This window comes from Bombus terrestris, chromosome 8 (assembly GCF_910591885.1).
Source record: "Bombus terrestris chromosome 8, iyBomTerr1.2, whole genome shotgun sequence".
Classification (NCBI taxonomy): Eukaryota; Metazoa; Arthropoda; class Insecta; order Hymenoptera; family Apidae; genus Bombus; species Bombus terrestris.
In genome coordinates this window covers 5,675,978-5,696,247 of record NC_063276.1, presented here as the reverse complement: position 1 = coordinate 5,696,247, position 20,270 = coordinate 5,675,978, and the positions used below count along the sequence as shown (strand labels likewise).

Below are 20,270 nucleotides of genomic sequence, written 5' to 3'. Positions count from 1 at the left end.
CATTAGGCGGACAAATTCATTTTCTCTCTTTATATCGAATCAGTTACGAATTCGCTTGAATTTCACGTATTTTTCCATATCCGTTTGATATTTTAGAGCGCATATAATTTTCATATTTATGAAACACAGCATAAACTATCAAATTACAACGTTGAAAAACGTCAGCCTGTATACTTGGTCAGATCATTGTTTTTAGAAGTGAAATATTTTATTCTATGAAAGCAGAGCGAAGAGCTGAATGAAACATCCTTTTTATTACCGCTATGCAGTAAGTGAATTTGCTTAAAAAAAATAAAATTGCTCATATATTGCGGTAAAGTAATTAATTACTAGACCGAGGATTTTTATGCAAATTCATATCTTCCAGAATATAATTAAGAAGGTAGAACCTCGGTAAAAGATTCTTTCACCTACCAAGTATTATAGCAAGCGCTATACTTCCAATATTTTATATATCTTTCCATGCTATGTGTGTTCCATAATTTTCCACTTTCAAAATTTCTACAACTACATAAAAATCCGCGTTATGGTAATTACGCATAATCGTAACTCTGAAGTGTAACGAACCTCGGTAGAAAATTCTTTCATCTACCAAGTATCATAGCAAGCGCTATACTTCCAATATCTTATATATCTTTCCATGCTGTGTGTGTTCTATAATTTTCCACTTTCAAAATTCCTACAACTGCATAAAAATCCACGTTCTATTAATTACGCATAATCGTAACTGTGGAGTGTAACGAACGTGAAGCTTGGGTTAAAGAAACAGTCGAATGATAATTCCGCTCAAATTCTACAAAATAATCCAAAGACCACTTTCAAAAGCCATCCTTTGAGTGAACTAGCATTGATCGAGAAGCAGAGCGAAGAAAATTCCTGTAAAAAGGAAAAGCCGTGGAATAAATTTTTACAAAGTAAATAAGTATGAAACTAAAAATTGCAGCGCGTATCGATTTCGAATAACGCAGTGATGCCATTACGTATGCACGTAATCGTTGTCAGACATCGAAACTCGTGTACGCGTGATCGCGGAGGTGGAACAAAATGGCTGAGCTAGTCGGATCGTGTTTGCTGTTTGTTAAACGGCGGGAAAATTTATTTAATTCGACGAACTGATAACGGTATCGTATTTCCCTCGCAGCGAACCGTTAGAGGTTGTTGCTGGCGATTTGTTAAACGATTATAAAGCATATAACCTGATTGTTTAATACTCTATTCATTCTCGTTGATGCTCGTGATACGGTTAAAAGCGATAATTTTAGAATTCATTGGATAACAACCCCGCCATCCTTCCTCCTCGGTCGTTCCCTTCTTCGTTACGTATTTCTCGCTAAAAGGTATACAATTAAATTTTAATACTTTCATAGAAATTTTCAGAGGCCCCGACAGAAGAGAGCGGAAAGTGAAAAGAAACAGAGCGAAGAAGAAGGAGAGAGCAATAAAACGTTTCGCTGGCGACGGAGCAAAAGACGGTGGTGAAGCGAGCTTAAACGAGCAGGATTAAGAAATTAAATTAAAATTCGATCGGTCGAGAGTTGAACGAGAAGGGGGATGAGAGGCCGGTAGCAGGGACGAAACAAAACTGCGATAACTTCAATTTTCGTTTGAATATTTCCAAATAAACTTTCCACGCTTTTAAATATGCTCGGAGAAAATGAAACCCGCCGCGAAGAACGAGAAAAAGCTGCTCGTGGGGCTAAGATAGCGGCCACGTTGGCCAGGGTTATGGAAATTACGAAATTCAATTAAAATTACAAACTTCCTATCGTAGAATACCACTCGTTGAAAGGAAACAGATGGTTGAAACGAAGATTCACCGAGAAACGCTAGGAAACATCAGGAATCTTGATTCTATTAAATTCGTAATAACATCGATCGAAATTAACCATTTTTACGATCTTTTCTCGATATTACCCAAAGAAAGGAGAAGCAAATGCCGGAGGAGAAAAACAACGGATAAAAATTATATGGAAATGATTAAGAAGCGTAAGATGGAAAGAGAATTGTCAAAACTCACGGTCGACTTTATGAATTTATTTCGTTCAATTGCGTAATTATAGTGAATCGTAGTAAATCAAAAACATTAAAAGACATTTACGATCTCTTTTACGATATTATCCGTGGAAAGTGAAATAAATTCTAGAAAGTTCCATGCAGGAAAGGTATTAAGGAATAAGATCGGAAGGAATCGCCAGGATTTACAATCCGACTTTCAATATTTTATTTTCCTATAAGTTCAATATTTCCAAATAAATTCGATAGTAGCACCGGTATGGTTAGAGACGAGACAGATCGTTTGAATAAAGCTCGCCAGGCTGAAATTCTGCGAACGATGCGCTGAGAGGTAAAGAAGGTTTTAGTGGCGGCGGTGGAACTTCGAGTTATCGAGGTACCGGATAGTCAGGTCGCCGGTTCTACTCGCGCGTTTAAATCTGTCGCGTCTATTCGCCTCGCTTTCCCACGAGGAGCTGCCTCTTTGACAATAAGCGCCAGCACAAAACATAGATAGAGAACCGTCGAGGTGGCCCGAACGCCACCGCTTCCTGGACACTGACAAATCATTCGGCCCATGGAGGATCGACGATTTATCGGTGGCCGTTGCTTATGCACCGAACGATCCTAGAAATCGAATCTTCCAATTCTTTAGCATTTCTTTCTTCGTTCTCGCCGCTCTTGTTGCTCAGACGTCAGAATTTAGGCCAGGTTTTGATCATTGGTTCCCTTTCAATTTATGCTGCGCTTTAGCAAACAAAATCATAATTGCTTTGCAAACGGGTTTCTAAAGATCTAAATATCAATGGACTTAGCATCCATTGTTCGCTGATAATCAACATCTTCGCAAGATTTTAATTATTCCTTGCTGTTATTGTTTGTTCGCGTGTGTTACGATTTCCCAAATTACTTTGAAATTAACGGGTTGGAAGAACGAGTGCCGTACAAACGTAATAATTATAACGTGACTCGTAAAGAGCGGTAGAAATGCTGGAAAGTTTTGTACACAACAATTGATTAATTTTTAAAGGAATGCGTCATCGCCGTTCTACCAGACTGGTTTGCGTTTTTTTAGCGAAGAACCGACGCGAAACATGTCAGCTAGTTCGTTTATTCAGTCAGCCGAAGGGAGCTGCCAGTGGGAAACGACGAAATACATATATTTGCGTGAGTTATAGAGGGAAACGTAGCTAGGGAAAATTATGTCGTATGTGTGGGATTAAAATTCGGCGAATCCATGGCAAACAGATTTTCGCGGCAGTTGAAATGGATTCGAGACCTTTCGGGTTTCAGAGATGGAATATCACCGGTGAAATACGTCTGCCAATTTTGTCGAGGCGTGAAGCAAGAGTGAGATACCAAGCAAAATTTCGAAAGAACACGAATTGTTCTTCCGTTCAGCTATTGTCGTATTGTTATACCGAAGAATTTTCCCCTCCTTTAAACGTGGATTTCAATTTGAAACTTTTTAATCCTTTTATTTCTAACGCCGACTCTATAGTCGCTGCATACACGCAACGAATTATGGATACAAACACCGCTTACAGTCAGTGGTTAGTTTATGATTAATTCGATACTAATTACGCTGTTAATTACCGTTTTGATTCTGTGCTCCATTAGTAGACTGCAGGCGTTAAATATTATTATGAGATTTAATCGCGATAGTCTCTTTATCAATTTGGCAGAAATTTCTCTATTTTATCTGTAGCTTGATACTCGATCGGATTGAGGCTAATAGAGTCCTTAGATAACAAGATTATTTCACGATAAATAAATATATCAATCATAAATATCATCTTTCTCAGAATAAATTTTATCGTGGCATAATTAGTTAACTCCACGAAACAAACAGCAGAGGAAATTCATAAAATTAGATTATATTGCATAGATCGATAAAGTGTGTTGACAGTAAAATTTCAAAAATTGGAATTAAACATCCTGCGACCAAAATGTTTCAAGTGTGCGACTTTCTACTCGTTACCCATACGTAGTTTAAACTCACCTTGTTGTAAATGACGATGTCAGGCACTCCAGGTCCGGCGCAAGTGAGCACATAATGCGAATGATCCGTGGAAAATTTCGCGGTATTGTAGAGGCACCGGTTCCTATCGGTTTCCCGTACGATGCCGCAGCTTAAACACTTTGGTTTCCGCCCTCCACCGGTCTTCGTGGATATCCTGTACAAATGTTGCACCGCCGACTCCTCTTCCGTCGTTGCCAAGTAGTAGCTGAAGAGGAAAGCCCGGCCAAGAGTTAGAAAAGGACAAAAGGGAAAAAAGAAACAAGAGAGAAGCGCGAGAAAAACGATAACGGGGAGGGATATAACGCGCTCTCATTTGCATAGGCTGCTCTTTAATGGCTTTGTAATCGCGAGAACCGTCGTGAATTTGCATTGCAACGAGCTCTCTCTTTGTTTACTTTAGCCACACGCGGCCACGAGGAAAGGACCGAGGGCTGCAAGGGGGAAGAAAGTTGCCGATGTACTCCATTCTGGATACTGGCTTTCGCGGTTTTGCGGTTTCTTTTGCATTCTTTTGCAGGGAAATTGAGCGCTACGGTATAAATACCGCGGCTTGTTTCCAGTTTGTTGTGCACGGAAGTTGATCAAGTTTGAAAGCTATGCTTCGATGGATATCGAGAGATACGCGCTTTCCAATTGATTTTGCTACTATGCAAATGGTTACTCTCGTACTAACGAGACGATCGGGGAATTGGCATTTAGAGATTCATCTGCTAGCTCGTATAAAGTTCAGAGAGCAAATTATATTGCAAATAGAAGAATTTCTTTAGTTGTGTGTCGGGAAAATAGAAATTCGCATGTTTTATAACGTTCAGAGAGCAAATTGCATAGAGAATAACAAGATTTCGTCAAGTGGCGTTCTGTAAAAATGTAAGTCCGTATTTGATTGTTACGAAGTTCACAGACGGGATTATACGATACAGCAAACAAAGGAATTTCGGTAGTCGCCAGTTGATAAAAAATTCATAAAAATTCATAGTCTGCAGTTATAACTATTGTCATTCAAAGTGTCTATTAAATTTCGAATCGTTAATTCTAACATTTAAATACATCTATTGCCAAATAGAAAACGCCCAACTTTTGTATATTATTAAGATTACTACGATCAAGCGAATAAATAATCGACAAGGCTAAGAAATATCCTCGCTTGTATCATTTACATTGTAACATTTTGAAAATTATAAAAATAACCAAAACACGTTTAAGAGGAACAAAGTTTCGCAGGATAATTTTATTTCTATGCAAACTGGGCAGAAACGGTTCATTTTATTAACATTATGAGAAGATATGGAGGGTCGATGAAATTGATCGATCGTGGTGATCAATCATTTCACGGTGATGAATTGATTGATCAATTCTGATTAGACGGCCGAATCAAACATTTGGCTTATGTTGTTAGAGGCGCAAAATAGCCAAGAGTTGAATCTAAAGGATGTTACATAAATGTTTTCAGGGTGAGGGTCAAGCATGACAGGCCTTACGTTAGACGTTGCGATTCGACGTTGTTAAGACTGATTTATACGTTCAGCCAGCGATGTAAGTGTACTGGAGGTTGTAACGCGATCAGACCTGGCTCCATTTGCATTAATGTGGATCGATTTACTGCCAGTTAATCGATCTATCATTAGCCGGAAGTATTCGATTCTTTGCCAGTCTAAATTCGTACTGATTTCACCACGTTCCAATTTATGGGGCTAATTTATGGATCGTTTCTCGTTAACGAGTTCGAACATGTTCTCATGTAGGAAAAATCGAAGAAAAAGAGGCAATTTTTACTCGCCAATTTAGGAAAAGAATATTTTCCAAGCTGCGCAGCGATTGTACGCGAAAAAGATTTTTTCCACCGCTAGAAGAAACTTTATTCACTGATATCTATCGCAAGGCTAGAAAAAATTTCATTCAATGGAAATGCCATTCACTAACGACTGTCACGTTGCTAGCGAAAAATTTCATCTAGAGGAAATTTCATTCACCGACGACTATCACATCTCTAGGAAGAAATTCCAGTTATCACTAGAGGAAAAAATTTTATCCATAGGAAATTTGAATCGGTGACAATTATCGCATCGTCAGGGGAAAATTCCATCTAGAGGAAAATTTGTCCAGTGATATCTACGACAGAAGAAAAATCGAATTTTTTCATCGAATTTTATTCACTGGCATCTAGAGCAAAATTTCATCCAGGCTAACAAATCATTTCTATTCATTTGACTCATTGACTGTCAGGCGAATTTCATATATCTTTTCCTGGCAAACGCAGCAGATCCAACTATGCTACAAATATCATATTGTATCAAATTTTGCAAAGTATTATATCATGTTTGTACACTTTTTCCTAACAACGTTATCTCAGTCATTCGGATTATCAGAAACTTATTGGTTCGTGTTTATCTTGTTATAATGGTCTCAGAAAATTGAATAAGCTGACAGTCGAAGTGTTAATTAATTTAAAGCTGAAACAAAGTTTTAGTCAGATAACGCTTTTCAAGTGGTCAAAATTCGCAAGTCAGACAAACTTTCGTTACTGAATTTCCCTCTATCTTGACCCGAAACTTCATTCTACATGGATCAAAGCTTGTCTGAAGAGAAAGCTCGTTTCAATTTGCTCCATATCTCGCGGGCGAGAAAGCCGAGGCGACAAAGATGTCTCACAACGTATCCACGCGACACACGTGCTTCTCCCAATCTAATTTGCCCGGTCGGTGGAAGGACGTATCCGCAGACGTGTACCAAACGGTCGAATCCGGAAATCTACGGGTCCCAACACTGCAGTTTTGTCCAGACTAATCCGTGTCTAATCTAAATCTCCGTCTGCCGACTTACTCCCGCCGCGGTGCGCAGCTTACGCCGCAATTTCTATGCGCATAGATCAGATATAGCGTAGCCCCATGTTGAACAAACACTAAACTCTCTGCGACGCTAGACTAGGCTTCGCGTGTTCTACGAACTGTTGCCTACGAGCAAGCTACTCAAGGGCGCTCCAGTTTTAATTTGAGTAAAGGGTGTATGATTAACCGGATCGCGCGAGTAGCAAGTTGTTGCAAGTTATTACGCGGACGAAGCGTTTAACGTTGTCGAGGAACTGAATATTTATCGGGTTGTAGGAGAAGTTCATAGTAAAACTTGAAGAAAAAACTGCAAGCATTGTATCTTTGCAAAATTATCATATAAACAAAGCGACATAATTTTCATGAAAGCGACAGGATTTTCAGGAAACGCGAAGAGCTTACAAAAAAAATATTTATTTCATCTTGGTGTTTCTAAGTAACATTTACTAAAATGTGAATTAAGATACCAATGGTATTACTTCGACAGTTACGTTTCAACAGTAAACGAGTCGAAACAATAACGATAAATAAAATAAAGTAAGTTTCTGCGATTGTACACACAGGGCGATCGATAGCCGAAAAAATTCCCGATGTGACTTTCTACTCGAAATTCCTTCGAAGGTGCGACTACGAATTCAATCTATTTCAATGCTCATCCACTTTTCGTAGATACAAGCCAGGTAGTAAAGCGAAGGTAATCGATTTTCGATATTCTAGCGCGACGACGTCGTTTTTTCCCCCTCAACACTTATCAATGTTTGATACATAAATATATAAAGCCAAGGATATTCGGCTTATCGTACAGCACAGTTTTGTTGTATCCCTATACGCGGTTTACACGCGTACACTTTAGACGACGATAACGACCACCTACCGGGTGTCCAGAGAGTCACCTAATTGAATAAACCAACGAAACGCAGGACAATCAACACTCCTGAGCGTTCCACCCTCGTTGCCGCGTAACTAACAACGTTTAGCCAACCTGTAACTTCTGATTGTCTCGACATATTTAATCTTCCCGTTTTATTTTCACTGTTGTCAATTTCCATTAAGCTTGACAAAATTTTATTCGAAACGAAGCTAAACAAAGTGACGATTTTAAATAAATCGTTACGAACGTTTCATTATCTTCATGTTAGAATTAACAGTGAGCAATAATGTACATTACTACATTAACATTGCTACTATACTAGTAACATTATTACTTAACGCGTTAACCAGATACTTAATTACAAAATTAAAAATTAGTAGAGATAAATAAATTTCAGTTAGAAAATTAGTTTATCCTAGCAAATGTGATTACAATCTAATTTACAATTAAGAAAAATGTAACGATACGCAAAAGGTTATGGAGTCTGTCAATGAGAAATTATTCAGAAAATGATCACTTATGTGATACATATTTCCATGATATTTTAATCCATCGATATTTATTTATATCCAGGTTATCGATATCTCCCTCTAAAGCATCCTTATATCTCACAGAAGATATATCGCACATACATTTTCACCGGTGCTTGTCAGGAAAAATTTCCTTTAGTCCGAATCTTAGTATCACGTAGTTCCGAGTGGTTTACGATCCTGATGAAATATCCTCCTAATAAAGCAAGCAAAACAGAGAGGATCGCCATAAACATCATCGGCCCACTTTCATCGCGCGATTTATCGTATCGAACATTCCATTACCTTTAACGGTTATAATACTATGTCGCGACAACAAAAACTAATTTTCCCGAGGACGTGATAAACGGATGGTCGATAACAATTTCGTAGCCATCGTAACGGGTATCGTAATTTTACTGTTCAACTGGAATTCACGGCTCGTGCCTCGATAACCGTAAAAAAAGATCAGCTCCGTGGAAAAATGCATAAACTATCGTGTTACGATACAATGCTGCCACGGACTACGTGTTGTTCCGTCGTCGTTTTTCCGCCACGATATAAATTATAACTTCGGTACTCGAAACGAGCTGCTCGTTCCTCCATAGGGGAAACAACGGCGAATATTGCAAGCTTCGGAATGGCAATCTTGCGACACGCTTGGATACCGGCAATCAAGCGTCCTTATGTCAAGCGTTCAGGTCCGAGGCTGTTACGTCTGATTTATAACGTTCCACTACCACTGGCGCGCAGTCCGGCCTGCAACGGGATCAAACTACTGGCTTCATTTGCATTAATTTGGATCGATCGCCCTGCGGGTAACGAATTACCCGATCGATTCGAATTATCCGGCGATTTTTCAAGTCAAATCACCAGCGTCGATAGCTTCATGAGTTTGAAAGGTTCATTTCTCTATAAACGATATTTTGGTAATTACGCAGCTTAATGGTTCTTTTTCTAATTTTGTTTATTTATTTACAGGAAATTCACAATCGTGAATCTATCCTAAATTTATTTATTTATATTCAGGTTAGCTTCGGGTCAAACTGCTACATTGATTTACATGGATTTGCATCGATAGCCCTGCGGGTGACGAATTACTCGATCGATTCCAATTATCCGACGATTTTTCAAGCGACAGCAAATTCAATTCGATGGTTATCACGTACTTTACTATTTATAAGTGATATTTTGGGGATTAATCAGTTTAGCGATTTCTTCTAATTTTATTTATCTATTTACGGAAAATTCATTATTACGAATAATACAGATAACTGAAACTGTAAGTAATAACACGGGAACAAAAATCCAAAACAAGGCGCGATATGTTACGGTATGTGTTTAATCTTCAGTTACCCAACAGCTCGTCCATAGGTTCCATTGTATTTTGTTCTCAAATGGATGTATTCGGACAGAAAAATTTAACAAGAGAAAAGAAGAAAGTGGCCGCTACTAAAATAAATATTATTCGAAGTAAAAACATTTCTGACGAGAAAAATATAGCGAACTGGCAAATATATTTTAATTGCAGCGAATGTGTTAATGGTTTCTTGCCAATGAAATATTAAAACCAATATATCGTATTGTTACGTCAGTTCACGTGTTTTTGATAAAATAATTAATTCACTGCAAGAAATAATTTCGTGAGCAAAGAGAATGAAAAAGTATAACATTCAAATAACATAAAAATAATAATGGAAATTATGTACAAGCGAACGTATAAATTATATAAACTTTAATAATTATGTGGTACGATTTACTAATGCGCTAATAGCACGCACTAATTCTCGTTTTCTGAGAAAATTTTACCGACACGATCTCCTTCGATGAATTTTCTATTCAGAAAATGTCTATTCGCCCCCTATAAATTTTGGAATTTTAAATCAGCCAATGAAACATGGATACTGGAACGAGTTTTACAAGAAAAATTATGTTACGCTTTTGATCATTCAAATTTAACAGGGTGCTTAGACGCGTCGTAATTCGCTCGTTTCGTAGGTATCTTCAGTTACACGTTTTATGTTAGGCGATTTTATGACTCTGCCGGAGTTCCTCCCCCTGATTGAAGAAACTCCATGTAGACGTGATTATAGTTATCGATCGACAACACCCAATCGGAGCAAATTATTAGCCGGAGGAGGTGGCGAATTACCGGATAGCCAGTGTCAAATTAGCGAACGACAAGTTGACAAATAGACAAGGTGGTAAATATTTAACGACAAACGATGAATCACCGACTGTCCAATTTGTGTATCTGCGTATGTTAAACGTCAAATAATGGATAAATCAGGGCATTGAAGCACTATCAATAAATATCCTTAATTATCTGTTTACCACTGTCCGCGGAATAACAGAAATAACAAGCTTCGTTCATTCGAAATTGCAAGCTCTGTGGATTTTTGTAATGAATGATATAACATAATGTTTGTAATTCTTTGCAAAATCGAAATTCTGTACAAAGTCGAAAGACACAGACGAGAAATTAAATACTCCAGATGTCTTTAAGAGATATTTGCAGGAATCTATTAGGGAGGAAGGTGAGAAACTTTTCAAGAAGAAGCTCGCGGCGGGAGGCTTAATTCGGGTAAAATTTTAATAAACGAAGAGGCAAATTTTAAATACTCGGGGATGAGTTGATCATTCGAAACTAGGGAACTAGGGAAGTCGTTAATGCGGCAGAATGAAAATCGCAAGAAATTTGAGGTAAATTAGCGAGTGGCAAGAGGAAAGTTTTAACGAGCAAAGGTATAGACAGTATCATGGAACAAAGAATTTTTAAAGTCGAGCATTTCCAACAGTTTTCCAAGTTTCACCATAAAAAGTTCCGTCTCGGTTTCGGAAGTTTCGAGATGGGACGTTTTCAGACAGAAAACGTTTCCTCGAGATCGAAATTCATTAAAAATATCGCAAACACTTAATGACTTCGGCTAGAAAATTTCCGCGGATTAAAAATAAATTTTATTTTCGATTTGGAATCTCCCTTTTACAATTGTATAAACTGCGACGTGAAATCGAGATTCGTAAACCGATTGAACGGTTAAAAGTTTAATGTATCAGAAATGATTCGACGGTGCGCGATGACAAAGAGAGAAGAATAATGAGCGGGGGAATAATTCATGGCCGATACAACGGCGTTGAAATTTCACAGCTGCTCTATGCACAGGATTCATTGAAAACCCTTCATAATTTAATGATTGAATACTAGCAGATTCTGCCAATTTATTTTTTCTCTTCGATGCGCGCTCTAAAAACGCACATTCGTTTGGACTGTACTGGAAATTTGCGAATGTAAAAGGAGCAGACGCTGCGATTATTTATGGAGTCGATCGAGGAACACGCGGTTATGTTCGTTAGTAGACGAGGGTCCATCGAAAAAGCTCTACACGCGTAGAACTGCGCTAGGAGTGTCCGCAGGTGCAAGCTTCCTAAAATTTGTAAAATCGCATACTTACAAATTTCGAACTTCGACTACTTCGGGTGCAAAAAATTCAAGTATCTGAAAATTGCGTAACTCAAATTCCATGGTGGGTAAATCGAAAGGCTAAAAAATTCAATAGTTGGCAAGATGGAGAATCCGAAACGCGAAGCTCTAAACTACTGAAAACGCTAAACATTCACCATTAACACTTAGTTGGTGGCATCGAAAATGGAACACGTAGGAACGAGAAATAGCAGTGGCTGGAAACAATTACCACAACGAAGCAAGCGTTTATTTCCTAGCGATTAAAGCTCGATCGTTCCTGAACGTGACCGCAGCGGGGAAGACGAACGCCATCGCCCTTCTCTAGTAAATTTTCCAGCAGGGGATGAAGCGCAGGGTAAACCTGGGTGCGTTTAAAGTCGACGCGACAGGTCAAATTAACAGGATATTGAAATTAATCCGTTCTGAATGACCCGAGGCTCATCCATCTTACTGACGAAACTACACAGCTTTTCCCCTCTTTCTCTTTCCACCTTTCCTTTTACCAGGGTTGTTCCGACGTTTACCGCCACCGGTTACAAACCCCCCGTTGATTTTCCTCCGATGATGGAGAGTTTACGTTCATCTTGGGGCTACGACTGTCAAACCCTAAAGCCATTACCTCTCGTAAGATATTGAATTACTCCGCCTCACCTGTTAGAGTTGACGAGGAAAGTCGTGACTTATGAATACCGAAGCAAACGCCCTAGAATCCTATACTCCCTCTTTACCTGGCTAATGTTATTAATTTTCCATATCGACAAGGAACTGTTCATTTCGAGAGTTTCGTTGAACACGGTGTAGTTAATATTACACAGAGCGGTCGCCCTGGTAACTGGTGGGTACAATCGGGTACAGGATGATCCTACGTGTAAAGATAAAATATGGAGTTAAATTTTCTCGCGCGGTGCTCCTGGTTTCCGAGGAAATCGAGTTTGGAAGTTTATCAAGTATATTTAAAACTAGTCGAGTACAGACTGACATGAATAAACAATATGCAGGAGATTGTTATACATGCGAAAATAAGTCAAAATTGTAGAGTAAAATTTGTCCGTTTAAGTACTCATCTTTAAGAAAATAAGATTTGAATATGTTTAGTTAAGAATATTGAACTTGCACACGCGAAAGATACATTTTCAAATTTATTCTTCTCGAAGAAGGAGCATCTTATCAACAAATTTTATTGACGTTTCTGATTTATTTTTACGTGTACTTTATCCTCTCGCCACGCGTTTGAGTATAGCTGACAAATTTTTTAACTCGATTTCCTCTGAAACGAAACGTCATATGAACAAATTTCGTTCTATATATTCGCTTCATTTGTACACTCGTCACTCTGTACCCAATTGTGCCACCAGTTACGGACCACCCTGTATAGAGCTAGTAGATGAAGTTCCGAATCAAAAATAGAACCGGTGGATAGGAGGAATTACGTTTTAGAGGTTTTAGTAGCGTATTGGATATACAGTGGCTCATGAAACTATTCGAATACTTATTATAGGAAATTCTGCTGGATACATGTATTATATATGTTATACGAAAGTTTTTGACATTTCATTACTGTGAAATGAGAAATGAGATTCGATAGTGAATTTGATATAAATTCGTGATTTGCTTTTTAATTGAAATTAAATGAAATAAAAAAATATATCGTGTGCTCAATGTTCAAATACTGGAATGTTTTCGTAAGTCCACTATATAATTGTTAAATAGTTCGTTATACTGTTCCAAAATTCTTGCAAGTAATTTTCACTATTTGTTGCCCTATAATCTGAATCGCTACGTTGTACAAACTCAAGATTCTAATTAGTTATTTCTCTAATAATCTAGATCAACTATGATCTTCTGTATGAAGATAACAAGTGTTCTAATGTTTATAATTAGGAGCATATACTCTCTCTGTCTCTCCCTCTCTCTCTCTCCCTTTATGCATCGTTACCGCACAATATGGTAGACCGTAATCCATCGCAATGAACGCATGCAATCAGCGAATCCCAGTGTTCGTTTTCGCTCGCCTCAGTCATTTCTGCGTAACTAGAACGACGTGGAATTAGAAGTTCTGCAGACGACTGCGCAAACACGGCTAATTCGCCTCCTAATCTGTTCCCCTCAAACTAATTTCCCCATCGTTCCCTTACTTCGCTAACAGCGGAAGAGCTTGCGGAAAGGCGGTTTCGAGTATTTGAGAGCGGCGACTGGCTTGGTAAGATGGGTTGTTGTGTATTTTTTTAGTGGTATGCGAGTTTCCAGGCTGCGGAAACGTTGTTTTGCACGGAAGCACGAGAGTAAAGAAAGATTTGGTTTACAGGAGATGGAGGATGGAACGCAAAGAAATATTTCCAATTGTCTACGGTTCGTTATTGTTGTAACAAACATGTTGTGATTTCAGTCGTTGTTGTAATTATTGGAATGAAGTAACCGCGATATGATATAGAGGCAGTTTTATTTGATCTTCTTTTAGAAATTTGAATATTAGTACCCTCTTGAATGCGCAGTAGATTAAAGCGTGTAAAAGATGGATTCTCGATTAGAAGAAACATTTAGTTGGATTTATTAAATTGAAAATTGTAGAAAAATCATCGGTTTTAAAATTCGTAATTTTAATTTTATATATTGTTTATAACTCGTTAAAAATTGCATTAAGATGAAATTTAATAACTAGCTATCAGCCCATCAAACTTAACGTCCAACAGAAACAACATTTCGTACTCGCCAACTTAATTAATTTCGGAACAGCAGAATGAAGTACCGTATTTCCCCCTCATTTTTGTTCTACGTACTTTTAAGAAGTAACAGCTCTTCGTTATTTATGTTTCCTGACAAAGTTCTGACAGGGAAAGGCCAAGAGTATTCTGCACCAAGCTTAAACTTGCTCGAAGTAGTTATCGCGTTAATAAAACTACATTATTCAACCATCTACATTCAATTTTAATTATTTTCATGGTTGGTGTATTTAATTCAACACAATTCACTACGGACACACCATTACGAAGTTAAATAGGATTTTTATACAGTGAAGGAAATCAATCTTTTAAACGGACACAGGACACTCCTGTGCAATTCAATGTTCAACCTTGGCAAACCTCTCCATTTAATAACGAAATTATTATTTGAAATCCTTTCCTACGATTAAGAAAATTAATCTTTTAAACAGATTCTGCGGCACAATTCGTTCTCCAGTTACAATAAACCTCACCAGCTTACAGCAGAGTTAAAGCACCACGCGTCAGAACAATTATGACAAACGAAATACCATACCATTTCACTTTTCAAATATTATTTCCGTACAACCTTACACAAGAAATTACAGCGAGCAATTAATCTCTTAAACAGATTCCGCGATACAATTCGTCCTTCAATTAATGATGAACGAAACACCATACCTTTTCATCTCTCGAATATTATTACCAAACAATTAAGGAAGATTAATCTTTTAGACGAACGCGAGACACTCGTATAGAATTCATTCTTCGATCACGACAAACCTCTCCATTGCGAAACAATGCTATCACTCAAATCCACGAAACGAACAGAAAAGACAACCATAATCGGTTGAAACGCGCGAGAACAAACATGTCAAACGAAACTACAGCTTCACACCGCTCTTTCATTGAACTTGGTTGTGAAAGCGTAAACATTCGTTTAACGAACAATATCGCAGTCAAAAGAACACTGCCGACAGTCTCAGGGACGAGAAAAGGGAGAAAAGAAAAAAGAGAAAGAGAGAAAGAGAGAGAGGGAGGGAGAGAACTCTCCCTATATTTTCGCAGCGTCAGCGAAGCTTTGCACGATGCTTTGCACCGGATTACACAGGCATAGAAAGCTGTTCAGAGAGTTGGTCGTTATCAGCGCGATTTGTTTCGCAGCGAGCTGTGGAAAATAATCCTCGGGCGGTGCGGCGCCGCAAGAAAAAGCCTTAAGCCATTGCGTGGCATTGGCTCGCGCGTGCAAACAAACCTACCCAGCAGCTCTTTCAGGAATTACGAGCACTCCGTGACAATTCCCACGCGTTTAACATGCTAAAACGCCGCGGCTTCTACCAGAACCCCTCTGCCGGTTGAAGGCGGTTTTAAAGTACTGCCACCATTGTTCCGTGAAGTAGACGAGCAGAATGGAACCTCTCGCGCGCGAGCTTTCAGGATAATAGCGCTGGAGACGTCTCTCGTCCACGGAAAAAATTCCGCGAGGTAAGCGTCAGCGGACGCGTGGTTTCGATCTACTCCGAGGAATCGATGTCTTTCGTCGGGAGACGATAAGGACTGGCTGCTGATGATGCTTTAATCGAATGTGAAAAGAATGGAGACGCGTTGTGTGTTAAGTGATAATCGAGTAGTCGAGGGAAAAATCTCGTTCTGGATGTGCTTCGGTACTGAATTAATTTAATTGTCGTCTGATTTTTGGAGGATATACTCGAGGCAATAGTTCGTTATATGGATATTGCTTTTTTACATACTGATTTTTAGACATTTATCGATCTGTAGAATTAAGCAGAGGTCGAATTAATCTTTAGGAAGTTTATCAAATTTAGACTGGTATTTTGCGTCGCTGAAATCAAATTCTTCTATCTTTGTAGTTATGATATTTTCCAGTTGAGAAAGCAATATTTCACGTGCAGTAGCTTAACATACCGTGCTAACGGTAGAAATACAGGCTAATTTATTTCAGCCTAATATTCAATTATAAATTATCATAGAATCTAGCTTAACCGAGCGAAATGCAAATCGGATTGACCCGAACGAAATTGATGAAATTCAGATCACTCCATCTCTTCGATTCGATTGTTGAATCGTCGCTGCAGTGACTAGGTTTCGCGTTTTATTCAACAAAAACTAATGTTTCTAACGTACCAATTCAATGTATCCTAAGAATTATCGAACCACACTAATTTATTTCACTCTTAACGCTAGATTCACCAATGATCATAAAATCTATCGTTCTCTTATATATATTTTTCCATATCATGTGCACTCTGTGTATTTTTGCGCTTTCGAATTTCCAACGAGCGAATAAAAATTCACAGCTCACTAATAGCAAAGGGTCGAAATAATTGGCCACTGTGGATCGATAAATCACGCAAACATGACCGGAAGCGACCTAGTTTACCCTTAACCAACACGTTGCTCAAGAATGGATTGTTTTACAATAGATATTCAGGGTCGGAACAAAAGTTACCTGTTCGACTAGGTGAAGCGAAGGCTCGGATTTCCAGTATGCTGTTCCCTAGCTCGCGGTGCTTAAAGCTTCACATGCTTGCAGCTAACTTTAAATTGCTCGGCGCCCCCTCGAACTTTCATCGGCTTCCAGAAGATACATAACTTAGGAGATACTCTTTGCCCGGGGTTTATACACACGTTGCAGCCTCTGCTGACGATGATCTCGTTGAAATTACTCTCTAACGCAGCTCCTCGCTTAATGCACCCACCATTTTGCAGCTTTCCGTTTGTTTAACGAAGTAACGAACCCCTGTAGGATGGATAGGTCACAAAGGGAACGTTCGAGTACCATCGAACGAAAATGGGCAAATTGACAAACAGAAGTCTTTAATAGGTGGATGAATCGCGGGAAATTTGAATAAATTGAAATTAACTGGATGATTAAGGGAATTTGGAGAGAGGATTGGAAGCCGGGAGGGATCGTTCCAAGGATGGAAAGTAAATCGAGAACATCTTTTATTTGTTGAAATATGCAATCTATCTTTCTTTCTAATAAATTTTGTAACGTGTTTCATGAATGAAGAGTAATAAACGATTCAAATAAATGATCTTCTACGATCGAGTTTAATCTAGGAAAGACATTTGACAGACAAAAGTCAATTTCGGCTTGTGGATATCAAACCTAACTCAAGCTTGCTGTTGTTTGTGTTTCATGAAGGAAGCGCAAGAGAATCTTTATCGTCAAATAATCCGGATTAACAAAACGATGAATTAATCGATCAATGGTAAACTATATCGATGTTATGTTATAAGAATAAAATATTGAACGGTCTCTTATACGAAGCTATTTGATATTTCTACAATAAGTCAATGTACGGTATGTTGTGATTATTTCGGTTAAACTAGTTTCTACTGTACCGTAACGTTTATTATAAACGATGCTGGAAGCGTTTATAGAGACGTTACCGCATGCACAAGGTACATATATAAAAACAGAATTCCTGATGCAGCAGATGAAACCGACAGTTTCTCGACTCGGCAGACGTCTGAAGATTTGAATACTTGAGAAACAAGCTGTTCATTTAAACGAAAATAATATGAACAATAGAAGTTTCGAAACAACAGAACGATAAACGTCGAGCAGCTTATTGTACAAGCTAATATTGTAGTTTGGCAAATGAAGTTATTCGGATTGTGACGTTAGTCGCGGACGTTATTTCGTCGATGAAGGACGAAAGCTTCCGGGGACAAAGGATAACGACGCGGAGGAATCGACGCGTAAATTTCTATTTCCACCGGCGGAATTAGGTATATTTCAACGTTTCTTGTATCGCGGCCACGAAAGTCTAATTAAACGCGGCTAAAGCAACCGAAGTTTCGGTGTTTCAATGGCGTGCAAGTTTCACAGGAATTCAACGTCGGTTCCAGACTTCCTCGCTCCATAAATCCTGTCGTAGGATTCACGAGATTATTCTAGCCGTTTCTCTGTCCCTTGTTGTCCCAAAATCTCCCCCTTTTCACTGTGCATACGCCGCTCCATATTTAAAAATATTAGGGCACTTAAGGAAACTTAAGTAAGGCCGAAAAATCGTTAATTAATCGTTAGGTTACGAAGGACTCACATATATTCGATATCGCAATAATCTCATCAATTTTGTATAATAAAATTAATACGATCTTTGCTTACGTATATACGAGTTTCTTAGAAGCCAACTTAACTTTAACTCGAGATTTTCAACATTTTCCAATTTTATAAACAACTCTCGATTCTCAAGAGATAGATGATTTTCTTGCGTAAGTTCATTCACGACAAGTAAATAAATAACAGTAAATTCGAAAGTTAATTTAAAAGAATAAAGTTTGTAACATCGTGTTTCGCTATTTTTCAATTTGTGAAGTTGATTAATGTGGCTCCCGAACGGTTCATATATCAAATGCCATCTCTAGTCTAAATTCGATCGTACAGAATTACTTTCTTTAATCATTTTGTACCCACAAAAATACACCATAAAATACGAAAAACCATGGCAACGCGAATATATCCGTGATGGACAGAACATTTCTGCAAAAAAAAAAAAAAAGGAACTTCCAATTTTTCTCGACCACCAAAACCATCCTGCCTCGTCTACTAGTTCACATTTCGTCGATATTCCTTTGTACGTCTCTGTTCGTGTTTAATTCAGTTACCTCTGATCGAAACACCGTGTTGAATCGACACGAACCGATACACAATTAAAATTGGCTAATTAACGATCACCAGACAGAGGCACCTCCGAGCCGATCAGAATTTTCATTGTTTGCCGGTAATCGCTCGTTGTTTACCTTTCGATTGTCCGTTAATTAATATCGAAATCGTCGCGATGGTGACACAGGACGCGATTTTCAGGCTGGTTTACACGCGGGGTAACAAGAAGGCGCCCAGCTATTAATTAGGCGGTTTTTCTGAAATATTCGTGCGCGTGGTTATTTCACAGGCGCAAAGGCAGAGTTTATTAAGACCATAATACCGCTGAGTTACTAGACCAGGGGATCATTAAATTTGATTTACGGGATTCCTATCTGTAGTTGAAAACAGATTGTTCGATGCAAATATATAGTAAAGCGATACTCTCGGTATATATAGCGAAGAATCAATAGAGGACCGTGGAACAGGCAGGTATTGCACGTCTCGACGTACGTATACCGGGTGTTTTTGAAAAATAAACGACAAATAACATCATGAAACATCGATGTCATTTCGGTGTGTGTTTTTACTTTTTATCATTTTTGTTTTGTTTTTTTTTTTATCTCCGAATTCCATTTTACGATATTGCCAATTTCAAACGAATTCTTCCATCTTTTGCACACAAGGACAGAACGACGTGTAAAATTATGTTACACCTCTGTACATTCTTCTCGACAAACAGGCAGGTTTTTTCATCGGTTTCGACGATTAAGGAGAAACAATGCTTTCGGTCTGTTCGTTTAGAATTGTATCCATCTCTGTTTGCATGTCATTCAGATTGGAGAAAAACGACGTGAAATATTTTTTGACGAAAGCTTAATGCGCACTCTGTTGTCGGAGAGAAATTGCTTCCTCCTCGTAATCTACTGTTTCTACGTGGAAATGTGTATGAAAGTTCGGCGCGAAAGCAGGAAACGATTTTAGAAAATCGATTTGGTATGCGATGGGGAAGATTGTTTGCTGGGAGATTCTTGTTCGAGTCATGGTCCATATTTTCAGAGAGAAAATATTGATACGCTTATATGTCGATGCGTACTAGCGAAAAGATAAATTCCATGCATGAAAGACTCGTCTTTAGACAGACAGATGCCACCGAAATATTATTTGCTTTTAAGTACGGCCGCGCTCGCGACCGAATTCCCTCAATAAAAGACGAACCAAATATTTTTGCTGTTGTTTTTCCAAGCGCTTGTTTTTTTGTTTTTTTTTTTTT

The 20,270-nt window shown here is 38.4% G+C and overlaps 1 protein-coding gene across 5 annotated transcripts in view; it reads right to left on the bottom strand.

The window, feature by feature from the left end:
• Nucleotides 1–20,270, bottom strand: part of LOC100646982 (venom dipeptidyl peptidase 4) — a 300,060-nt gene that overhangs the window by 29,189 nt on the left and 250,601 nt on the right. For all 5 annotated transcript variants that reach the window (XM_048408250.1, XM_048408249.1, XM_012311197.3 and 2 more), the window contains one exon: nucleotides 3,995–4,220. In XM_048408250.1, the coding sequence (XP_048264207.1) occupies nucleotides 3,995–4,220 (226 nt within the window). The remainder of the gene's footprint in view (nucleotides 1–3,994; nucleotides 4,221–20,270) is intronic.